This window comes from Larus michahellis, chromosome 5 (genome assembly GCF_964199755.1).
Source record: "Larus michahellis chromosome 5, bLarMic1.1, whole genome shotgun sequence".
In the NCBI taxonomy this organism is placed as follows: Eukaryota; Metazoa; Chordata; class Aves; order Charadriiformes; family Laridae; genus Larus; species Larus michahellis.
Genome location: NC_133900.1, coordinates 13,992,950 through 14,014,985, shown reverse-complemented (window position 1 = coordinate 14,014,985; position 22,036 = coordinate 13,992,950). Strand labels below are relative to the sequence as shown.

At 37.2% G+C, this 22,036-nt stretch overlaps 1 protein-coding gene across 13 annotated transcripts in view; it reads right to left on the bottom strand.

Moving 5' to 3' along the window:
* TTC29 (tetratricopeptide repeat domain 29) overlaps positions 1-22,036 on the bottom strand; it is a 279,336-nt gene that overhangs the window by 59,384 nt on the left and 197,916 nt on the right. For all 13 annotated transcript variants that reach the window (XM_074588974.1, XM_074588976.1, XM_074588977.1 and 10 more), the window contains 2 exons: positions 19,061-19,146; positions 3,619-3,710 (listed from right to left, as the gene is read on the bottom strand). In XM_074588974.1, the coding sequence (XP_074445075.1) occupies positions 3,619-3,710; positions 19,061-19,146 (178 nt within the window). The remainder of the gene's footprint in view (positions 1-3,618; positions 3,711-19,060; positions 19,147-22,036) is intronic.

Genomic DNA, 22,036 nt, shown 5'->3' with positions numbered 1-22,036 from the left:
AGATGCTCCCAGTCCCTTAGTCGTCTCTGCAGCCCTTCGCTGGACTCGCTCCACTATGTCCCTCTCTCTCTCTTGTACTGGGGAGTCCAGAATGGGACACAGCGCCCTTGGGGTGACCTCACCAGTGCTGAGCAGAGGCGATGGATCACCTCCCTTGACCTGCTCACAATGCTCCGCCTAATGCAGCCCAGGATCCCATTGGTCACCTTTGCCATGAGTGTGCCTCGCTGTCTTGTGGGCAACTTGTTGTCCACCAGGAAACCCAGGTCCTTCTCTGCCAAGCTCCTTTCCATCCAGTCAGCCCACAGCCTGGGCTGGTGCCTGGGGTTATCCGTCCCCACGTGCAGGACTTTGTGCTTCCCTTTGCTGAGCTTCATGAGGCTGCCATTGGCCCATTTCTCCAGCCTGCCGAGGTCCCTCTGCCTGGCAGCACAACCACCTACCTGGTATATCACCCATTCCTACCCGGTTTTGCATTGCCTGCGAACACGCTGAGGGTGAGCTTGGTCACACCGTCCAGGTCATTAATGAAGATGTTAATCAGCATTGGTGCCAGTATTGATCCCTGAGCACACCATTAGTGATCGGTCTCCCACTGGACTTCCTACTGCTGCTTACAACCCTTTGAAGGCTGGCAGCTCAGCTAGTTTTCAGTCTACCTCACTGTCTATTTTTCTAAGCCATACTTTATCAGCTTGTGTATGAAGATATTACGGGAGACGGTGTTAGAAGCCTCACTAAAATTGAGAGAAGCAACACCCACTGCTTTCCCTTCATCCACCATCATCTTTCTGCAGAAAGCTATTGAGTTGGTAAAACACAATTTCCCTATCTTAAATCCAGTCTCCCTCTTGGCCTTAACATGTTTGGAAATTGTTTCTAGGATTATTTGCTCCACCACCTCAGGGACAGAGGCAAGGTTGACCAGCCTGAAGACCTTCTGTCTTCTTTTGAAGACAGAAGTGACATCTGCAACCTTCCAGTTCTCAGGAGCCTCCCTTAGTTACCACAACTTTTCAAAGATAATCAAAAGCAGCCTCGCTGCAACATTTCAAATATTGCTTATGCTATATTCTCATGTCAGAGATACTGTACAGTCTACTCAGCTGTTTTTGCTGCTTCTGATATAGTAAAAGTAATAATGCAAATTATCAATTTCTATTTAAAACAACGAATAAATGGGTTTTATGGAATGGTGGCTCCCCATCTGTGAGACCTCCTTGCAAAATTGCCCCATGAAGACAATGGATGAAAACTTCTCAAGTTCAAGCATTCAGGAAGAAGTAAGGGCCACGTAGACAGACAAATTTATACATCTTAGCTGAGACTTTTTTAAGGTTTTAGAACATAAATCCAGAACTGTGATCCTTTCACTTTTTGGTCAACAGAATGTTGAAATTGTTCTGATTCAACTCTAGTTGCCATTACTGAAACCCGGTGGGACAAATTCCACAACTGGAGTGTGGCTATTGATGGCTACAGGCTGTTCAGAAAGGACAAGGAAGGAGTGGTGGAGGGGTTGCCTCTACATCAAAAAATGGACTGACTGTGAAGAGCTGTCTCTGAAGAACAGCCATGCGCAGGTTGAAAGCTTATGAGTAAGAATTAGAGACTGAGGCAAGAAAGGGAACCTTGTGGTTGATGTCTACCACAGGCTGCCTGCTCAAGGGAAGCCTACTGACAAAGCCTTCTTACTCCAGCTGTAGGAGGCATCGCACTCGCAGACTCTCAACCACCCTGACATCTGCTGGAAAAGTAGTATGGTGGGCTGTAGGCAATCCAGGAGACTCCTGGAATGCACTGAGGATAAATTCCTAAGCCAGGTAATAGACAGCCCTACCTGAGGTGACAAAATACTAGTCCTGATGGTCACCACCGCAAGTGAGCTAACCAGTGACATCAAGATTGGAGGCAGCCTGGGCTGCAGTGATCATGCACTGGTGGAGTCTGCAGTCCTGAGGGATATAAGTCAGGCAAAGGGTAAACTTAGGACCCTGAATTTTAAGAAAGCAAACTTCCAGTTGTTCAAGGAGTTAGTCAATAGGACCCTCTGGGAAACCACCCTCAGGGACAAGGGAGCAGAACAGAGCTGGCAGATCATTAAGGACTCTTTCCATAGAGCACAAGATCTCTTGATCCCCAGGTGTAAGAAATCAGGAAAGAAAGTCAAGAGACTGGCATGGCTGAGTCGAAACCTGCTGGTCAAACTAAAGGGGAAGACAGAAATGCACAGGCAGTGGAAGAAGCTAGAGAATGCTCTTAGAAGGTGTGGAGTACAGATTTGACGCCAAAGAAAATCACTAGCCACTCCTTGTTTAGCTCTGCTTTTAAGAAAAGAATTTGCACTGGCATGGTCTTTCAGAAGAAGGGTTTAGAAACCTGATTTCAGAAGGATCTCCAAATCTGTAATTTCTGAGTAAATAAACGTATGTGCTCTCGTTCCAGAATGCCTAAATCACAGAGAGAAGACATTTATTTACATGGTTTTCTAGGAATGTCCTCTTGGCTATCTTAGGCCACCCTGTACCCAGACTGCTGCTTTTTGTGCATACAAGGAACCCATGAACGCTACTGAGAGCTCAGACACCTTTGCACTCATTGCGAAGTCACTCACTGCAACAGCTGGTGTCCCAGCAATTAAATCTTTCTCAGTTAAGAAGTCTTAAGACAGTTTTGAAAATGGGACCCGGTATTCTAAGCCTGTTCTGAGGCTTTTTGAACATCTTATCCCATGCACTTATTTAGGATACTCAGAATATGAATAGCCATGAATTATGTATCAGAAAGCTGAAGAGAACTGTGATTGTGTCTGGTCCTTAAATGCTCTGAAAGGCCAGGAGGCAAGGCATCTAACTCAAACAGGAGAATTTGCTCCACACACTGAAATAAACCTGGTAACAAGTTCTCCTCCACAAACAATTTGCTAACCTGTATCATGCAACTTGTGCACTGAAGTTCCCAAATGTAGGATGAATCAAGGATAAGCTACAGCCTTCACTTTAACACCTTCTGTTCCAACTTCATATGATAATTGCATTAGAGTACTTTATGTCAAAATTATTTCTGTTAGAAGTTGACATAGTTTCAAACTAATTCACCCTGAAGATTTTAATGCCAGATGCTGAAACAAAACCATTGAAGACAAGCAATTTGTCTGCAAGAAATTTTTATCTATATATGCCCAAACAAGAAATGGCTCCACAGAAGAAGTGAGTGCAATAAATGTAAAATTAGAGTTCAGAAAAGATTACCTAGTGAAGCTTGCAACATTCTTCAAGACATTCCGTCTTTTTTAACCTGGAAAATACACCACTCTTCTATTTTCCAGTAAGGTCCCTCCCAAACTTGTGGGAAAAAAAAATAAATTAAAAAAGCCCCCAAAATGTGGGGAAAAAAGGACATACTATAGTTTACAGGTAAAGAAAAGCTTGGATCATACACTTTAAAAAATGTGTACCAGTTTAAAATAACTTTCAATGAAAGGGTCACTTACTGCAAGAAGGGCACTACTTAAAATTTAAGCAGTCAGTAATGGGAAGCGACAGACCTCTAACAATTTAAGTCTTTCACAGTTGAATGAATCTGCACTGACAGCCAGACAAGGATGTGCTAACCTACCTTACCAGGATCTTGGCTATAGCTGCATATGCTCTGCCTAGGCCAGCAGAATCACAAAGTGCTGTGAAGGTTTTCACAGACGTGTTCAAAATCTGTGAAACAGGAAAATAAAATGCAATAAACACAATGCTAAGAACCTTTTTTTTGCAGTCTCTGTGTCCATATTAAACACAAAATTGAAGTTTTCCCACCACTGCAGTTCTTCTTTAATTAGCTGTAACGGGACTAGGATTTTGATCATTACTTATAGTTGTTTGAAACTACTCAATGATTGCAAATTCAAAAGATACAACTTGCATTTAAATACCTATATTTTGACACTTTGCAAAAACCAAAGAGATATTACCCGATTTGCAATATAAATTTCCTTATCCATAATTTAAAAGATTTTAAGAGGCTGTGCTTTTATGATTTTCAGTTAATCAATACCTTAAGATGGTATCCTTTGCATTCATAGTGTTTTAGAATGATATGCTGAAATAAAACTTAACACCATTTTTCTTTCTTTAAACCGTCACTATAACAACTTTTCTTAGTATACAATTCAGATGTTCAAAAAGTGAATAAATTATAGGTTATACATTTGAACTATGTTGGCTTAAAATACTGTAGATAACGTTGTTATTTTTTGACTAATTATTCACGCACACAAGCAATTTTTTAACATTCATTTGGAATGTATTATCGTGTCCCTTGCCGGAACCGAAGGCTTACAGCTGCTGCATAAAAAAATATGATCTTTATTCAATTTAACACCGACATCACCTGTATTGCATAATTTCTCTTTTCATCCATTTTTTTTTCCAATGGTGATGACAGGAGAGTGCATATAAAATTAAATCATATTCTTTTCTCCCTCCTTTTTGTTGCTTGACCCAACCTATTACACACATGAGAAAACAGGAAATCTCCAAAGACTATCTATGGAAATCCTTTTTGCACATTTCCAAGAAAGGAGTAGTGAATGTCATTTACCAGCTCTGAAGGGGGATGGGAGATGCCCAGGAACACACGGCAGTATCCTGCTTGCCCCAAGATGCCTGTTTATAGTGAGGTAAGAGATAAGGCATTTTCTATTAAGACTGCATCCCCTATCATGGGCAAAGTGCAGTGTTCAAAAGAAGACAACCTGTGTGTGCTAACGCTATGGATGTCACCATTTCTGTCACTGTTTCCACTACTCAGATTTTCTAGTTCTTAAAAGATGTTTACTACTTGCAGGAGTATCCCTGGACAAGGCTCTTATTTTTTAGTTATGTAAACTCTGTGTGAAAAAAAAGTAGCATTTATCAATGTGCACTCCACTATTTATCATCCTTCAAGTACTTTCTTATCAGTTATGTTCTCATATACATCAGCATTACATCCTACACTTGAAGGTCATCATCAATTGAGTTATCGGTGCATAAGATATGACAAAAAGAGAGTGCAGGCACCTCAGTTAGGAACTTGTCACATCAGTTCAGAACTCACCCTAAACTGAATGTGTACTCAAAGTTGTCAGGGCCTGCAGTGCGTCCTTCTAATAATCCAGGCTGGTAACACAAACATACACAAGTGTCCGAGAAACAGCTCTTGGTTTCGCATTTAACTCAGAGGACCTACAGCATTTGTTGTAATAATCATGCCCACACCTGAAAACCTGCCATAAGAATGTCAGAAGGTTTGCAAAATTTTATGTGCTGGACTGAAAATCACTGCTACTTTAAACTGGCCTCTACAATATTAAACTAGGACACAGGGCCTCTAGTTGTTACCATCTAGCACAGAAAGGTTACTCAGGCACCTAAGGCTTAGGCTGATGTACTTTTTTCCTATCAAAGATATCACAAAGCCTAAAAAGTATAGATAAAACCAAGGAAAAACCATAGCCAGAGTAGCTAAAGTGAAAAGTTGGTTTGCTGCATCTCTGTAACAGCTGCTAGAAAGAAGTAAGTAAGTAAATACATAAAGCCACTCATTCATATTGATGAAAAGTGCTCATTTTGGGCCCAGGTTACTACTACTCTACACAAATCAGATGTTGCATTCTAAATAATGATAATTAAATCATCTATGTGAAAAGAAGGAAATCTTTATGAATTACAATAGATAATATATTCTTTATGTCTGTATTTCAAATAATTCCTCCAGCTTCAGATGCTATGTAGGGACACAGAAAGGGCCACATTCTTGCTGGAAAGGAGCTGTGTAGTGCCCCTGTATGACATCTTGGTAGTTTTCTTCGTTTTATAGAAATGCATATAAAACCATGTAACATTGTGTAAAGAGCTATTGAACGGGACTACATAAATACATAAAACCTATGCTGGTAATGTACATTAAAAAGAGTGGGTTTGGGTATTACGTGAATCTGGCTGAATTTGCTTCTCAAAACTCAGAAGACGTTTTCAGAGATTTGGGGTTACTGAAGGGGAAAAAGTGGTTTGGTTTGGTCTTGGTTTGGGTTTTGTTTGTGTTTTTGTTTTGTTTGTTGTAGGGTTTTTTTTTGTTGTTTTTTAATTTGCTGTGTACAAAGAGTTCTGTGGAAGGAAGCTGTGGCAATAGATTGATCCTGATCATGCTAGCTCCATTATAAAATCTCCATACTATTTCAAAGAGTTTGATACTCCTAGCAACTACCGGAAAAAGTCATTGTGCATGCAGTTGAACAGACTAGAAAAATGTACAGTTCCTTCTACCTCTAAAAAGAAAATGTAAGGTAAGTTTAAAAAAAATAAAAATTATAAAGTCAGCACTGGTTCTGGTCACGAGTTTGTTTTTGGCTCTAGGCAACCAAGCACACTGACTGTCTCAAACTTCCTACTTCTGTGGGTCCACAGTGGAAATACTGGTTAAAAAAACCAGAAATGAACAGTGGGTTTCAATAGGAAGGTGGCAGGGTGAAGACTTCAACTTTGTCTTCCACATTACAGATAACTGTCCCACATACCATCCACTATTATTTTTTTTGGGGGGGTGGGGGAGAAAAAAGAAAGTAGTTTTTATGGCTCCAAAATAGATATAAAAAAAAAATAAATCAGGAAACATTGTACAATTTCCCTTGTTCTCTTACTTAGCACTAAAAGCTTCATGCAGGTGCGTCTGTAAGGAGGATAGCTACTGTGGGAGCATCTAAGTAAATTCTCTTCCTGGGTCTTTGTAAGTCTATTGTGGCTACAATTAGTTACAGTGTAAAAATAAAGTAACAAGCTCTGCTTAAATCCTCAAACTAGAGACTATTTGTGGTACAGCTCTTGCACTAATTCTCTAGACAGTGGTGAATTTCATGTTTACCTCCTTTGCCAAGAAAAACATTAGTCAGAATTCAGGCCCAGATTTACTTCTCCATTATCTCAGCATTACGCCAGTGGGACCCTCCTGGGGTTATTCTGTTAATATAAAACGGATACACCAGCTCCGCCCCAAAGACTCCCCCTCCCCAAAATCCCACCCTTTATTTTTTATTGTTGTCATACCTGTACTTCTTTTATACGTACATAAAAACAAGCACACACCTCATTGGCATACGCTGAGGACTCAGACAAAAGGACACAGGCTGCGCTAAACATTGATACATCTGGGGATAATGGACAAAAGAGTAAAAATCGAAGGTATGAATTTATGTTGAATAAAGAATGTCTATCCAACTCAACACGAGATTAATGCTACTACCAGCAGTTCATTATTTTGGTAAAATACATTACTCTGACAAAAACATGATGGGATGATATTGATTTATAATACTGTAACTTTAAAAAACACAAAAACATAGTTCTGCTCTCAGCTTTGCACTTGATATTGTTGTCAAACTTTATTGGAAACGCATTTATTTTGATTTTGGAAAATCTAGCTGTGTTTAGCCATTTCACAGCTGGTGAGCAGTAAAGATGCTTCTGCCTCATTTACAGATCTTGAACATGAATCAGACAATCAACTGGAACATTAGTCAAAGAGATCGCTAGCTAATGATTTCTGACAGGCGCTGCAGTAACAGGCTAAGGCCCAGCCTGGCTAGCAGCATCTGACAATATTTTTCTGGAGCCAACAATAGGTGTTAGTAGACAGACAATGCAATCGAGTGAGACTACTGGCCTCATACCACTTATACCTCTTAAATACGTTCAGAAAAAACACATAGCTCTGACAGTCACTAAATAATCACTTCCACGTTATTCCAGCAAAAATAAAAGACAATAGAACTGTATGCATAGACCTTTTGCAGTTCAGTGAACTCTCTCCCATAGCTCCCCAAGAAATGCATGTTTGAAAATGCCAAAAAAGTACAGCCTTTATTATCATAATTTGAGTGGTTACACGTCTGTGTAACCTGAGTAAAGTCAAAGGAAAGTTTCACAATACAAACCCAGATGTATTCTTATTTTGGCCAAAACACAGCGCGGGAGAGGTTGGACAGCAATAAGAAAATTGTATTGTTCGTGTAATGTATCGATTACAATAAGCAGAGCTCATTGATCCCAGGAAAATAATAAACCAATATCAACTGAATGGCAGGCCGTGCCTTGCTAAATGCTAAATATATTCAGGCATTGCGAGCACGCCGGGTAAAAGCAGTACAGCTTTCTGTCTGCACGCTCACAATTAAGGGATACTGAAAACTGTGTGCCATGCTGAGGAAAGAGGGAGTGGTCCCCGATTTGCCAGACATGTTAGTTCTCCCTCTCTTCCCACAGCTGAAATTCACCAACTCAAATTCTGTAAATGTGAATGCTAACTCCTTGCCCTTAGCCACATCCAATTACACTGGACTGCACTGTTTGGATAAATAAATGGGAAAGAATTAAACCAGAAACGTACCAACTTTGTCACTGTTCCCACAGAGACAGAATTTGTCTGGAATTGGCTGGTCTAGTCTGTTCCAGCACTGCTATTCCAGGGACTTTAATGTGGATATTTGGACAATGCATAGCATAAGCATGCACCTTGGAGCAAGGGAATCAGGGACAGAGGGATGTGGAGGGATTCCTCCAGAATCCAGCCAGAAGTCTGGCCAAGTCAAACATCAAAGCAGAGCACCCTTGTTCAAGACCTTCCACAGGCTCTTGGTAGGAAGTGGCTATCACTAAGGCATTGCTTGGTTGATACTGTCCCTGAGGGGTAACCGCTCCATCCAGTCCACACTCTTCCCCCCCTGTTATACTTGGAAATCAAGTGCAATATTTACCTTGGTGCTCTATAAACTTGCGTGGCAATACATGCTTTGGGACACCTGTGTCTGCATCTGTTTGAAGGATTAGAGAAGACAAACATTTCACTCATTCCTTAACAGCCTATCAAGATAAGACTTAGGGTTCTTTGCCTGTATCAAGTCTTGCATGCTTTGCGTAATACATAGAGCACGTAGTTTTGCTTTGATTCTGAATGAATACATAAATAGAAGTAACTAATTGAAAAAGTTCCTTTCCCCAGAGTAATTTCAAACTCTGTTGGCTCCACAAAGTCAGGAGTTACCCCGTATGCTTCATTTTGCTGCACAGGAAACTTAAAAGAGATGAAATGTACAGGTGGTTGAATAAAGATAAACAAGAGTTTATCTTTATTCATTCACATGTATATTTCATCCTTATTTCTTCTGTATTAGCTTCTCTATTACTTTTCTTAATCCTGGCCTTCTGGGCTACTAACAATTATATTAATTCTGATTCTCTACACCTACAACTTTGTAGGAAAGCAGTCACCAATTTATTATTTACTATACCTCATAGAGGGTTTTATTAAAATAAATAATTATTTAAAAAAAAAAAATCAGCCAGGTCCTACAAGGAAAAAAACCTATGCAAACATCAAAACCAGGAATACTACTTTGTTACTATTGTACAATTTGAAACCTTTACTGCAAGAGACATTACTCTAGTAAAGGTTGTTGTAATCTTTATTTGGTACGGGAATGTAATGTTTTCCAAACCAGCCATTGTTGACATATTTCTTCAAAATAAAGCACGGTTTAACAGTCTGGAGTGAAGAAGCTTCATCTGTTACCCTTTAACAGCAATATAAGAGGAAAAAACAGTTTATGTATCCTTTCCATCCTGACAGATGTGACAATAGCTGGAAACACTGTGCCTGCCAAGAGCTTTTATCAAGTATGTTATAACAACTAGTAATAAGTGTAAATAATAAATGGCTACGATCTTATGGGAAACAGTGGCAATACTAAACAATTTTTGGTGCTTGCTGATGGGAGTCTGCTAGTCTTGGAATTCCCTGGCTTCCCAGTAGAGTTTTGGCCTGACAATAAACAACAGTTTAATACTTTATCTAATCCCAGCCAGGAGGTAAGTTCAACAGCAAGCTTTTGCAGATGTTCACATCCAATAATCTATCCATAATTGATGAAACAGGGAGGTCAGATGTAATGGTTGCTACTATTCCAGCAACAAATAAATGGTTATTGACAAAACAAGGCAGTGTGGCGCTGAGTGCCGAGCAGTGACAAGCATGAAACAGTGCTGAGACAGAAGTAGTGATGTGAATACAGCCCTTCATCTTGAGAATTCCTCAATGTGATGTGTGGCACGAGGGCCACTCTGACACATAAGCAGATGGAGGTGACTTGTAAAGGAAAAATGAGATTCCGCAAGTACATAAAAGACAAAGGCAGAGGCGGAGAAAGAAACAAGGAGAAAGGGGTGGACGAGACTGGAAATTTGGGTAAGTGCAATAATGTGAATTGTTCAGAAATGTTTTTGTATCGCAGCACTGTGATCCAGATGTCTGGACTGCTTTTATCACACTGTTGTGTCTACATGAATGTACCTGGCTGTCAGATTGCTGTAGCCTCCTAAGACATTAATATCATACTATATGCATGTGCATGCTTAAATGCCCACTACTTCTTAGACAAAGCACCTATAAATATTCTGCTTCATGCTTATTAATATCTTTAGTCCACTCATGAACAGATATTTTTAATTGCATGAAGTTTTCCTAGCTAAAAGCAAACAAACCAACCCTTCAGTTTGCATAACACGATGGAAAAAACTGCAGAGATAAACTAGGAAGGTATACAAAAAATTTAAGTCAGTTAAAAAAAAAAATATTTTTCTGCATAACTATATGGAAGTTAAGGACAAGTTCTCATTTGGGTGAAAACCTCATATTCTTTAAGTTTTAACCTGTGTAAGAAATGCAGTAAAAGGATTAATAGACTGTTTTTATTGACTGAATAAAACTTGAGTCATTTACATGCAAATAGACACTTGAAATCTTTTGCATCCATTTCAGTGCTAAAAGATAGTATTTTTACAATGTTTACTGTGTAATATTCTAATATGAAAAACAGCAGAATGAAATGGTGGCCATTATTGCTATATGTAGTCATAAAAAGATTTCTGTCTGAAATACTTTAAATATTAATATTACTAAAATCACTTAAAGCACCAAGGAATGTTAAATCGATTTATTTAGAAGTACAATTTATTTCACACTTTGCTACCAATTCTTTTGATCAGCTCTGAAATAATACATAAGCTGAAAGCAAAACAGCAAAACAAATTGCTTCTAGCAACGAAGCAGCAAGCTCTAGGTTTTAAACTGGCACGCTTCAGTGTTTTAACTTCTCAGGTTATTTATCTATCAAAGGATAAATTTTAAATTCCTTAAGACCTGATGCCTGAATCAAGACCTCTTATTCTCCAGTCTAGCCATTGATGGTTCTGATCTAGCAAAGCTGTTAGGCATTTGCTTACACCTGAATATATGAGTGGTTCCCTTGAAGTCAATGGGAATAACAGAATTGAAATTTAAACACATATTTAATAAGTAAATTGCTGCAGCTTGAACTACATCAATTTGAGAAAACAATCTAATTTTAAAAGCCTTACTTTATAGAAAATTTTTTAAAGCCTGTTCATTCGAACTAAACTATACAAAGAAAAACAAAACCTCCCAGATTATGAATATATTTGCATTTAAGTACTGAAATTCCTGAGTTTGTATAGTGTGGGTACAAATGTTTAATTTCTCAAAACACATAAGTCTGACTTCCGTAACAGAATCTAACAGAATTAGAAAATTTCTTGTACAGTTTTTCAGCCATTTGCTACAGCCCTGGGTATAATATGTGCAGTTTCACTGTTGGACATACTACTGACTTCTTCAGATCTCTCATGCTGTTGTTTTTCAGATAATATAAGCTACGAGCTAAGACATGCTGTAACTATCTCTTTCCCTCAATTATATACAGCATTTAGGTTCCAAGGTTTAGCACATCTAAGCTAGAAATCCAATATAGTCTAAAGTCCATGAAGTAAATAACCTCTATAACATACAGTTGTACTGCTCTGTCTTTTTTGTTCCTAGCCTGTGGGAATGAAATGAGTGGAAACTTCTATATCAGCAGTTGTTTTTGTTTTGTTTTTTAAAAAGTATATTTTATTAGCTGCTTTAAAAAAAAAAAATCAATACAGTAAGTAGAAATCATCTGCCTAAATCACATCTTTTAACTGACAGAAGACAGTTATTAGTGTTTTAGAAACCTCAGTCAGGGCAAGTGGACTAATTGTAACCTTATATCCCATGAAACAGACACTGTATAGCCGTGGTCACCACCTGGCTCTTACCTTGCCTGGGAAAGCACGAGGAAGAGCCATCTCCACTGGCCATACCTAGCAAAGAATATGCAGAGAACAGCAGAGATTGTTCCATCCCATCAGCTATATCAAAAAGGTAGGACCAGAACAAAGGCTCCATGATTGCCAACTGCACTGCCCTCCACGCCTTGGTGAAAAATAGATGCAAGGATATTTTTACTTCCTTGCAGAGCAGTTCAAAGAGGTTTTTATGGCTTTGTCCTCAATGTTTCAACATATTAGAGCTAAGTAAGACTCCAGTAAGGGACAATTTGCTTCTTTTGAGTTCAAATATAACAGCTAGCAACAATTTCATGGAAATGATTCAGTCATACAAAGAATTCTCTTGATCTTAGGTTATCTATTATTATTATTAATGCAGAAGCATGTAAATATTCTTGTTAATGTTGCACTAAAGCCCCCTCCAGTTCTTTTGCAAACTCATACAGAGACTCTGTGTGTGTGTGCGCGCACGCACAAGTGCATGTGCGTATAAGGTAATAATAAAACTTGTCATTTTGTAATAGATACTCTGAGTCAAAATCTTACCAAAAAATAGAGTCTGAAGCTTGGGAAACCACGTTTGGTATGTTAAATGGCATGCCTTCTAAATTCAGGGTGTTTTATATATATATTTTAAGTAAGGCTACATAAACCTTATAAATATATATAAACCCATCAACTTTCATACTGTTTGGAAATTAAAACCAAACACTTAAAAAACCCAACATCCTCCACTCATAGCCCTCAAAATTGGGGTTTTAAACTTTTTGTCACCAACTCGTATTCATATTCCTGAGAACACCAGTACTCAGATACTCCTAAAATTCTGAAAAGGTGGTATAGATTTATCTAATGGAACATGCAGTCAAATCCGCAGCTTGCTGCAGTTGTCTTGCTCTTTTGGGATGTATGAATGATTAAATTTAAAATTGTAATGGATGAGATGAAAGTCCACCCATTTATGTGTTTTGGTAGGAAGTCTTATGGACCATGAGACTCCTGAAGAGTAAGGGTGATATCGACAAGTTAATAGTGCATTTATTTTCATTGTTGCTATGGGAAAACATGGAAATCTCATGAGCTGATTTGCTTGTCATCAAGTAATAGATTTTTTTATGTATTTAATATTTATTTGTTTCTCATCCTCTGTAATTTTTGCATAACTTGACTACTGTAATTCTGCAGCAGCACTGCATTTAAGAGTGTTTTCTTACAAAGGGTATTCTCGTGGTATGTTTATATTGACAAAAATCCAGCTTACTGAGAGGAGTTATTCTGATGCTATTAACCAAGCAAAATGCAATTGGAACGACAGTCTTGAAAAGGAAAAGGATACCATGTTCCACAGGCAATTGTAGCGGACACTGTATCACCAAGGTGCAAAGCTCTGTAGTACACAGAGAAGTACTGAAGGAAAATAGCATCATTACATGTCAGGACTACTCAGAACATTTTCCCTGTTTTTTTTTCAGGTTTTCAAGAAACTGGCTAAGATAAGAAAATTATTACCTAAATTAAAACAACAGAAGAAATCCTTCCTTCACTAGGAGACTGTTAACTTTCATATCTAAACAAAAAGTTAGATCTTTCTTTCCCTTTAAGAATTAAGTGCTAAATTTAAAACAAAAAAAAAATTGAATGATCAGAAATTCACCTTTTCCCCAAAATTTCAGGTCTTCTTTAAGATTCTCAATACAAGTAATTTCTAATCTCTTAGTTCCATCAGTATTTGAGTCAGTATATTTTATCAGGGCAAAGTTTGCTACCAGTACTAATTGTTCTCACATAATTTTGTTTGAACTGCCTTCACCAATGCCTAGCTGCAGTGGGACCTTTCAGAAACATGAAATTTAATCAGTTTCAGAATTGGCTTACTAATTCTACACCTTCAAGAAGAACACCTTTGTACGTGATCTATTGTCAGTGGTCAATCCAGTGTCAGTGATCAATCAGAAGTGCCTACCTTCAAAGATGACTCAGAGTTTGCCTGGGTTTTTATTCCTCAGGTATGAAAAACACAAAATTACTTTGTGAGTACAGTTTTAAGAACAATTTAAAAATTGCTTCAATAAAAGTGAAGCCTCTAGGAACGATGAGACCTTTTCTTAACCTAGTATGCTAAAATGTTTTTTTTCTAGCATGTGACGCCATTTGCTAATCTGAAAATGTTACACGTCATTACTAATGGCTAAATATCACATATAGATCAATAAAGGTCAATCCGAGTGATTTAAAAGAAGGGAGTTTGAAATAATTTCCATTGAATAGTATCTTTTGATGTGTTTTGCGAGTCTCCATTTAAGTGTTTCTTTTTGTAGTAACAGTAAAGAAAGCTTAAACCTAAACTCAGCGGTCTACTCAGACACTGTTGGCAGAAGAGTCCCTTGAAGTTCAGCCTTCTAGAAAAGCACTAGAATCGTAAGCAAATCTCAAAGGAATGATGCTCATTCTTCTCAACTACCTTTCACAATGTTTGGGAGAAAAGAGGATAACATTCAGTCTACCTTTTGGAGTTCTGTTACTTGCTAAGATCCTCCTTGATTCACCAAATTCATAGATATGTATGGGCATCATCTATATATTTAAATATAACAGATATAATTAGATAAAATACACTGTGCATGCTAACTCCAGAATATCTGCATCCCAGATATATTTACTTATATTCCCTCTAGCTGCATAAGTTGAGACAAAATTTTCAGTTGTTTTGACATGGACTTTTTCAGAAATTAACTTTATGCTCGTAAATCACCTTTAATTACTTTAATAGGGTCATTTCGAATGTGATGATGTCTTTCTAAGTTCATAAATTTTCTTGATAATTTTATGCCTGTGGCTTGTATATCGTAATTCTGACAATTCATGCACACAGCATTATCCCATAAATTACCACATTTATTTTGGCATGGTCTCAGTACTCATGAACACTGCCTCTATTAGTTAAATATGTAGCATATCTGAAACACAGGCTTCAATGTCCAAAATAAAGGAACACTTAGGAAAAAACTAATGCTCAGACAAGGGATGAGGACTGTAATTCTCATGATGATTTAGGATGCAATTCTAATTAAAAGAGGAAAAAACCCTTGATGCCCAATGCTTTGAAGCATTCTTGAAAGCCCAGTTTAAAAAAATTCCCACATCAAGCATTAGATTACAATACCTTATGCAAGATTTCTAACGACACAGAAGTGTTTCACTTAACACTTAGCTTGTTATGCAAGTCTGAAGAAAAATAAACAGTAACTTTTACTTTAAAATTAGCCTAGAGGGAGAACCCTCCCTGACAAAATCTATAATGTTTAAGATAAAATCTATATAATGTGAACTACTAATATTTTGAGTCATATTTTGTGGAAAAGCCATTAGACTTGATTACAAACCAGATGATATGAAAAATATTATGAACATACCACACTGCTATTGAACGCAATTAGTTGTCGGGCTTTTAAAGTGGCACACACTTATGTTTTTACATCTGAGCAGGTCCACTGAAATCAATCATATATATCAAATAAAATTAAATCAAATCAATTTATACAGATTATACACCAAATCAAATTATGTTAGATTATACACCAAGTGCCTAGCAAATAAAAAACCTTCTCCAACAAAACTAGCCCATTTGATACAAAGTGACTGCATATTTTTGATATAATAGGCTGCAGCTTAATCATTTCGACCTTTAATTACTGCATCAGATAATGAATATTTTGAACATATGCTTCTCCACTCTGCTAGAAGACATGAATGAAAGAGAAACAAGTTTATATGCATGCTCCTGTGCGTGCATGTTGGGGGAGGGAGCAGTGCGCCGAATGGCAAAAGGAACCAAGTGGCAACAATTGGAGGAAATGGTATCCGTAACAGCTGCTCCTTTCAGATTCCCCTAGAAGGAGACTGCCTGAGGTGGACCACAGCACAAAAGGATAAAGAAGATGAAAACTGATGCAAAGCAGGAAAATAACTGCTGAGACCCCTGAGTCTAAACCCGAATAGTCCCAAGCTGTGTGGCAAGACCTCTTTAGCATGCTACAGAAGCTGGTGATGAACTACATATTACCATGAGGCAAACTGGCTCCTAGCAGTATTGTCTGCATGTTATGTGTAATGATAACCAGTAGTCCCCTGGGAACAGGATGCAATGATTTCATCTCCGTAAGCATCTGAGCTCCCCTTGGATACAGAGACCATTAAACTGAGAACAGAAGGGTAAATTTTAGGCAATGATTTCTAATTGGAGAGTGAAGACAACTTGTGCTCAACAGTACTGTCAACCACTGGTATTTTACTGCTGTCTGTATTGATCACTGTTACGGACAAAAGGAACTAAAATTTTACCCCTTTTTCTCAGTCCCATAACACACACTATTTTCTGAATGAAAGTACTTCATAAGATTCTTGTGTCATATTATTGGAAATGCCATTACATTAAGAAATACCACTATATTATATTACAATATATTATTATTTACACAGAAAAGTATTGGTATTTTCATTACTGTTAAAACAACATTCTATACTATTAACATTTTATTTTATTTTGTACTACTGAGATTTTCTTTCCCTTTTAACAAAAATGCACATTGCTTTCCTTACCTGTCAGGTGTTTTTGTAAGACTAAAAACAATAGGCAAACTTATTACATATATGTTTTAAATAGTGGTACATTACAAAATTCAAGGTTTCAGAATCTTCCTTAAAAAATAATTCTGCACATGACGAAAGAAATGGAACTTCCAAATGATTGCTGTAACTTTTTGGCAGGAGCCATGGGGGAGCAATGAAGGGAAAGGAGCAGCTATAAAATGTAAGCAAAATGGATCCTGAGGAAACAATGCCAGGACATCAATATTTTTGAGACTTTCACGGGTAGTTTGAGCCTTCGTATATCATGGAGACTGTGCAGTCTTGTTCATTAATTAATTTCTCCTGTGATGGAGAGATCAAATATGCATGCAGGGTTCTTTATTTAGCACATTTGCTTATCTTGCTGCACTTCATCATTCACGCAGCTTATTGTGACTCTCAGAAACTTAACGGAAAAGTTGATCAGGTAAGATCAGGTAAGAATCTTCTCATTGCTGTTGCAACTATTAGATATAATTTTATAAAATTATATAATTATAACATATTATTATATTTATATATTATTTATATTTATATAATATAGAATATGTTTATAATTTTATAACATTGTATCTAGCTTTTAAATTTTGAAACATTCTCACATTCAGCTACAGGCTTTGCAATTGATGTGAGAACAGGCTCCCACTTCCCAGCATTCAGTTGATTTATACAGAAGATAGGCCTATCAGCATTGAGGAATTATAAATAAAGATGGTCAATAACTTTTGGAAAAACTGTATGACAAATTATTAAAAGCATATAAGAGGATATTTCAAGACAGAAATCTCGAACTGTTCCTACACTGCAGAAACCAAGCAAGCAATATTGAAACCCATGCTGAATTCACTCTGTGACTTCTATTGGTCTATTTCTGAAAAAAATAAACTACCACAACAAATAACCACAAAGAACGACTGCTATAAAATATGTTCATTAATAAAATACTGAGCCACTCTGCAGTTAAAGGAACAAACAGAAATAGTAATCATCCAGCTGATTAATTGCAATAATCATGAACAAAATATTCAAATAAATTAATTTTCCGGGCAACATTTTTAAGAGGATAATGGAGGACTGTGACTTCTTTGATGACTGCCACAGACAAGTCAAGTTGGTGCTTATCATTCCCCTCACACTATGATGAGCTCGCTCTCTACCATAGAATCGCCTAGGTTGGAAGGGACCTTACAGGTCATCTAGTTGAACCATCAACCTAACTGACAAAAACCATCACTAAACCATATCTCTAAGCACCATGTCTACCCATCTTTTAAATACCTCCAGGGATGGTGCCTCAAACACTTCCCCGGGCAGCCTGTTCCAATGCTTAATAACCCTTTCAGTGTAAAATTTTTTCCTAATATCCAGTCTAAACTTCCCCTGGCATAACTTGAGGTCCTTTCCTCTTGTCCTGTCGCCTGTTACTTGGAAGACAGACCCCCATCTATCTACAACCTCCTTTCAGGTAATTGTAGAGAGCAATAAGGTCTCTCCTCAGCCTCCTTTTCTGCAGGCTAAACACCCCCAAGCTTCCTCAGCCGCTCCTCGTAAGTCTTGTTCTCCAGACCCCTCACCAGCTTTGTTGCCCTTCTCTGGACCTGCACCAGCACCTCAATGTCTTTTTTGTAGTGATGATGAACTAGAGGAACCCTCCTCCCAGACTAGAATTCCACACGTATAATTCTCATTGTCTTAGAATGATTATGTATAGGAGGCTCAAGGGAAACACAAGAAGAGGAGCTTGAACTCAAGTATCAACAGAAGGGATTACATCAGCACTACAGCTTTTCATACAAAAAGCAATTAATGTTTCTTCCAAATTCCTGATATTCTGAAAAGCTCAACATGTGCATTGATATATTTTTAATTGCTGCTCAGAAATACGCTGTATCAAACTAGTTTGCAAAACTGGTGTTTTATACAAAAATCTAACTAAATAGAAACTGTTTTATATATGTATGAATACAGGAAAACGAAAGCTAGTCACATATAACCTCAATATTATGATATAGTATTATTTCTACAGATCCAAGCATGGAAACCTGGACTCCATCAGTTCTGGAATTTACTGGAACCATAATTGCTTAAATGGATCCTTGTCTACAGGATCAGATACAGTTATAAAAGGTCCATGAGCCAAGTCTCTCCATGTCTTATCCACTCTCCAAAATGCCTAAGAAGATGCCAAGGAGGCAGACAAAGGCATCTGGAAAGCTAAAGCAACTTTAAAATAAACTTACTGATAACGCTGTCTGTTGTTCTCCAGCAAAATTATACGCTAAACTTAAGCAATACGCAGCTTCTCCTTCCATCTTCATATCACCTCCTAAAGAAAGGATTAAAGTTACAGTTACCAGTGTAATCTGAACAAAATTACATTAGTATAGATGGCTCTTGCAGGTTCTTAAATAACATGGAGATGTTTAAATACCGTAGTAAGTTTTTGCTTCTCCTTACCCTTGCCACTTATCTCTTTCTGAAAATATATACCGGTGATTAAAAATAGAGGCCATGGATCAAAACAAAGTTCAACAAGAAAGTTCAAAATGTCAGAGAAATTATCTTCCAGTAAGTAATGCAGCACAATCAATTTAACATGCTGTAATGGTCTCTGTCATTAATTGTTTAATAATACTCTCTCTATATATTCATATAATAAAAGTAGCTACAAATATATAATACACCCTAACATATAAATATATAATATGTTGACCCATACACTTCACTAATATGAATCTTAGTGAAACACCAAGAGAGAATTACCAGTAGACCAGGATCATATTCCTTATTCTCATGGCAATCTTGCAAGCTACTGTAGGCTAGAATAGCTAAAAAAATAGGGATAACTTACACTTGCAAGCAGTAGTCACAGAAAATTCTTCATAGGTGGTTGCTAACACTTTTCCATACCAGGTTTTATTTCACTAATGCTGACCTAACAGACACTGCTTGCTGGTTGTTTTATATTGCTCCGTCAATGGAAAATCATCCGTTCGATACTGAACTTTATATAAATTAATTATATAAGTGCTTACTGTATCATGCTATATTAAAAGATTTCCCTCCAGAACATCAGTATTCATAAAAATAAATAAATTGTAGATTAAATTATATTAAAAATAGCCCCAAATCCACTCTTTCTGTTGCTCAGTATCTATCTGCTCAAACACAATAAAGACTGGAAAATCAACCTGACCCATAACTGCATATCAAGATATTTTGTAACATGCATAAATAAATATAGTTGCAATGAAAAGTGAGATTATCTACGTACATTTGTCAGGCTAATAAATTCTTTACCTCCAAAAACACAGCAGGCTACATCTAGTTCTGGAACTCGCTGAATGTTGTAATTGCTGAGGCCATAGCAATGCTCTATCTATAGTACTTAATATGTTACACAAGGTTATGAAAAGCCTGTAATTCAAAAACCTGCCGGTCTTTTCCAATATTCAATATCCCTTAAAAGGCTTAATGAAGCAAAAGGATACAGAAATACAGTTTCACAGAGGAATAATAAGCAAAAAGTTGCTAGGGATATAAAAAACTTCCTTCCTCACTTAAGAACAGTCTGAGAGTCTGAAGTGGGTAGTACCTAATCCTAATCCATAAAAGACATAAACATAGATGATGGTCCAGAAGGACAGAATGGCTATTACAGAAGGCAGCCAGAGCCAGTATGGGTTTAACTAAGTTGTTAAATATGGGCGTCATAAACAGAGGTTATGGTTTTGGAATGAGAACTGGAAAACTCGTCTGAAACAAACTTTTATAGCTTAAATTTAAAAAGAACAATGCCAAAGTGCGTAGTGATATTTACTATATGCCTCAGGAAGCTATGGAAAGCAATTGATTTGAAGTAAGGGCACTGGAACATCTGCTTGGTCAAAGTAAGTTTTGGAAAGGCATCATATCCATTTTGACAATCTCTTCATTCCTAGCAGTTTTCACTAGCAATAGGAAGAAGTTGATGAGAAATTTCACCAGCAGTCCTTCCAGGTACTACAGTAAAGATCATCAGCAGCAGTTTTACTGTACCTGTGACTTAAGCTATTACAGACAACAGCTGCACAAAAAGCTAAAAGTTTGCATTTGATCAACAGATGCAGCTGGAAAAGACAGAAAAGTTTTTGGGTTTGGGTAAATGTGTCCTCCTTGAGCTGATTAATTGTATTGGCGTTCTCAACATTTGGGTACATACACCCAAGAGAAAAGATCTAAACAGGCAACTCATAAGACAGATCTACTAATGTGAATTGCAGATAAAAACAAAATAGGTTACTTAGTGGTTTAGTTAAAAGAAAAAATTAGCCAAATACAATCATATGCCCTTAAAAATGAAACGGAAAGAACTGAATTCTTGCCCCCAAAGTCCTGTTTGGTTTATTCCCCAAAAATTTCCACATAAAAGCATTTAGGTTTCAAATGGTGCTTTAAATTATTCTTCATGAGATAAGGCAAGCTGAGAGATTTTGGTTCTCCACAATACAGTAAAAAACCTGAAATGGAAACAATTTGCTGGCACTTTTAAAAACAATAATCAGCAAAGTTCACATGGGCTTAGATGCCTGCGATCTTGTTCATTTTTTCCAAGAGTATCTGCTGATCCAATAAAGATACTTCTTTTTAGGAACTTGACTTAGCTTCACTAAATACATTTTATACTCTTCTATAGATTGCTGTGTTATACTATCTACCTGTATAGTCATATATTTATATGTGGCAAAACTTATTTTAAAATTTGGAAAATATTTTCTTTTTTTTGCCATTTTTGATAGCTTAATTCTATTGATCCCAAGTACTACTCAAAAACTAGCTAATAGATTCATGTTAGGCATACATTATTAAATTTAAAAACCTAATGTATCTGGTGATAAATATTGAATTAATATTACATATTAATTGTATGTGTAATTCATATGCAAAATATGCCCCTTAAGGAATACTAAGAAAGGCTCTTGAATTGCTGTGCATGTTAAACGATGATTATTTGAGACCTTCTATCCTACTTCTGAGAAGCACGCCAATAATCACGTAGGAAAAGTCAGTCTGTAGAAGTGGATATTTAACAGCATCATTTGAGAAAAAAGCATTATTAAGATTTCTGAAAAATTAGTATTTTTTCATAAGGTATATTTGTCTCTTTTCTGTTCCCTCTTGTGTAAGAAATGCTACAGAGCATAGTATTTCTAGCTGATCAACATCTCACATTATAT